The 2,727-nt window shown below is 45.6% G+C and overlaps 1 protein-coding gene across 1 annotated transcript; it reads left to right on the forward strand.

The window, feature by feature from the left end:
- The first annotated feature begins 6 nt into the window (after positions 1 to 6).
- On the forward strand, positions 7 to 1,749 carry gas1a (growth arrest-specific 1a). Its single transcript, XM_024274595.1, has one exon. It carries the CDS (start codon positions 255 to 257, stop codon positions 1,056 to 1,058), a length of 804 nt encoding a protein of 267 aa, XP_024130363.1. The 5' UTR covers positions 7 to 254; the 3' UTR covers positions 1,059 to 1,749.
- The last annotated feature ends 978 nt before the right edge of the window (positions 1,750 to 2,727 follow it).

The following is a 2,727-nucleotide window of genomic DNA, read 5'->3' on the forward strand; positions in this document are numbered from 1 at the left end:
GAGTCCGATGGAATGAGGCGCCGCAGAGCTCTCCTCTTCTGGCTTTTACGCATCTGAGTTTGTTTTGTTTTCTCCTGAACCATGTACGGATAGCGCAGGATTTCGCTGGACTGAATCTGCACCGCCTGCTTTTGCAGAACCCGCACTCGGGCCTGTCGGAATACACAAGAACTTCTTCCACTCTGGACTCTTTATGGAAGTTTTCCCGATGAGCCCGCCGTGAGTTTGGCCCTTTTCCTCCGCAGCCAACCACCATGGGCGCCCTGGTCCGCGCCGCCTGCAGGTCTGCTTTGCCTCTGGGCTGCGCGCTGTTGCTGTTTGCTTACTTTTCCGTGGCTTCGCCGCCCCACGGCCGCCGGCTGGTTTGCTGGCAAGCCATCATGATGTGTCAAGCCGAGTCCCAGTGCAATTACGCGTTCGACCACTACAACCGCGCGTGCGGGTCCGTGCTGAACGGGGAGAGGAAGAAGTGCCCCAGCCACTGCATCTACTCCCTAGTCCAGCTCAACCTGACCAAGAACGGCCCGGCTCTGGAGGACTGCAGCTGCGACCACGACACCGTGTGCCTGCGCACCAAACGGGCCATCGAGCCCTGCCTCCCCAGGACTACCAGCACGGGCTGCACGGAAGCCCGGCACCAGTGCGAGCGAGACCCGCAGTGCAGCTCGGCCATGCACGATTACTTGCACCACTGTGGGAAACTTTTCAGCGGCGCGACCTGCACCAACGCCTGCAGGCACGTGATCGCCAACCTGCGTAAAATCCCCAAGGGCCAGCAGCTGGATACGTGCGCGTGCGACGGCACGGAGAGACCCATCTGCGAGTACGTGAAGAGCAGCATGAAGGCGCTCTGCTTCGACAACCCCGACACGTACGAGGCCAGCGGGACCACCTGGACCACCACCGACGACGATGACGATGAATTCGACGTGGACCCGGGGGAGCCGGTGGAGAGATACTCCACCGTGCAGAGAAACGGCGCTGCGCCGTTACGCGCGCGCCCCTGCGTCCTGGCTCTTCTGCTCGCATCCACCTCTGCTCTGCTGGCCCTCTTCTAACCCCAAACTTTGTGTCCCTGCAACAATAGATAGATGGACGTCTATTTTGCAGCGAGTTTCCCATGAAATTGGGATATTTCTATGCAAAAAAAAATCACATCTTTTTGCTTGTAAGAGAATCTCACCCAGACAGACTGACAAATTCAACGTTTAATCAGAATAATCAGCCATGCACTGCCTGTCTTTTCTTTTTCTTTTCTTTTTTTTTTAAATAAGCATGAACTATTTTTATATGACAGCCGGTTGCCATTTCGCACCAGAAAATCTGATTTAGTATTTAACGTTGGAAACCTGTAAATAGATTAGGAGTTTTAAGTGAAACAGTAATTTATTACGTGTCTCCAAGTTTCATCCAAATGTCAAATATGTGTAAAAAAGAAAAAAAGAAAAGAAAATTCAGCTTTAAAGGGAAGTTATTTTAACTAAGAGAGTGTATATTCACTGTATATATGTGTATAGCCTATATATAGATGTTTTTTTTCCCAGAGAATTCTTTATGTTTTAGGCTATGAAAGGATTTATTCACAAAAAACAGATGAAAAAATGTCTAAATTCACTGTATGATTGCCTTAATGATATATCTTTATGGAAGGCATAAAGGAAACTTGAAGAAAAAAAAGTGTCATTTGTTGTAAGTTGGAAAACACTTTGTTTTTTTTTAAGGTGGTATGATTAAAAAAAAACGCTGGTGCTTATTAAGTTTGAACTTTAGGAGAAAGTTTTAAAGTACATCTGGGATGGATTATTACAAGCAAACACACATGTTTGCTCTTATGGCAGAAAAGCATTCCTGAAGATGTTTTTATGTATTATTTGCAATTTACACACTTGCTCATTTGTGCCCAAATCAAAGAATTTGGGTAACTGTTTTCTTAACTAAAACGTAAAATTCAAATCTGGTAACAGTTCGGAGCTTTCTGCCAACCAGCCCAAACGACCGGCCTGTTCCTCCTGCTGACTAATGGCCTAATGACCTGCTATGTCTTGATTTAGCTGCCTTTTGTCAAAAGCAACTGTCACCATAAATCAACAAAACACCCTCTGCTCCCCCCAAACCTGACACCAAAAACACTGAGGAGCTTGAAGGTTTAAACAGGATTTTAACTGCAAAATGTAAATTAGCATTTTAAAGTCTTAGAAAACCCCTAAAGTTTTCATTTTTGTGGAAAAGGGTCTTTTAAAACAGGACAATTTGATACTATAATTGATAATACTTGTATGCAAGCCATCTTTTTAGTCATGACTCTGCAAAATGTTATCCAGATGCTGATTTCTCCATGGCTCTTTCCGTGCTCGTCTCCGGGGTCTTTAAATCCATTATTTGCTGCAAAATGTTTTATTAGAGGGGAGACAAGAGCCCTCTAACAGAATGGATGGAGGAGAAGTCGAGTGGTATCTTTGTGATGGAAATGTTAAGCACATAATAGTTGGGTAGCACAATAGGGAGGCACTTCATTCTTTCAGGCTGGCTCGACACCTTTGGAGGGCTGAGCGGCGGGGAAGCATGTGGGAACGATCTGCTGCTCTCAAACTTCCACTGAAGTTTAGAGAAGGGCTTTAACCTCCCAGAGATGCACAAACTTTTTAAAAAATATCTTTTAGTTCTTATACAATAAAAAAAGAATGCAGAATTATTTTCCCATCTTCTTTACTTCTTGCAGAAAGAGTT

Source organism: Oryzias melastigma, linkage group LG9 (assembly GCF_002922805.2).
Source record: "Oryzias melastigma strain HK-1 linkage group LG9, ASM292280v2, whole genome shotgun sequence".
Taxonomy (NCBI): Eukaryota; Metazoa; Chordata; class Actinopteri; order Beloniformes; family Adrianichthyidae; genus Oryzias; species Oryzias melastigma.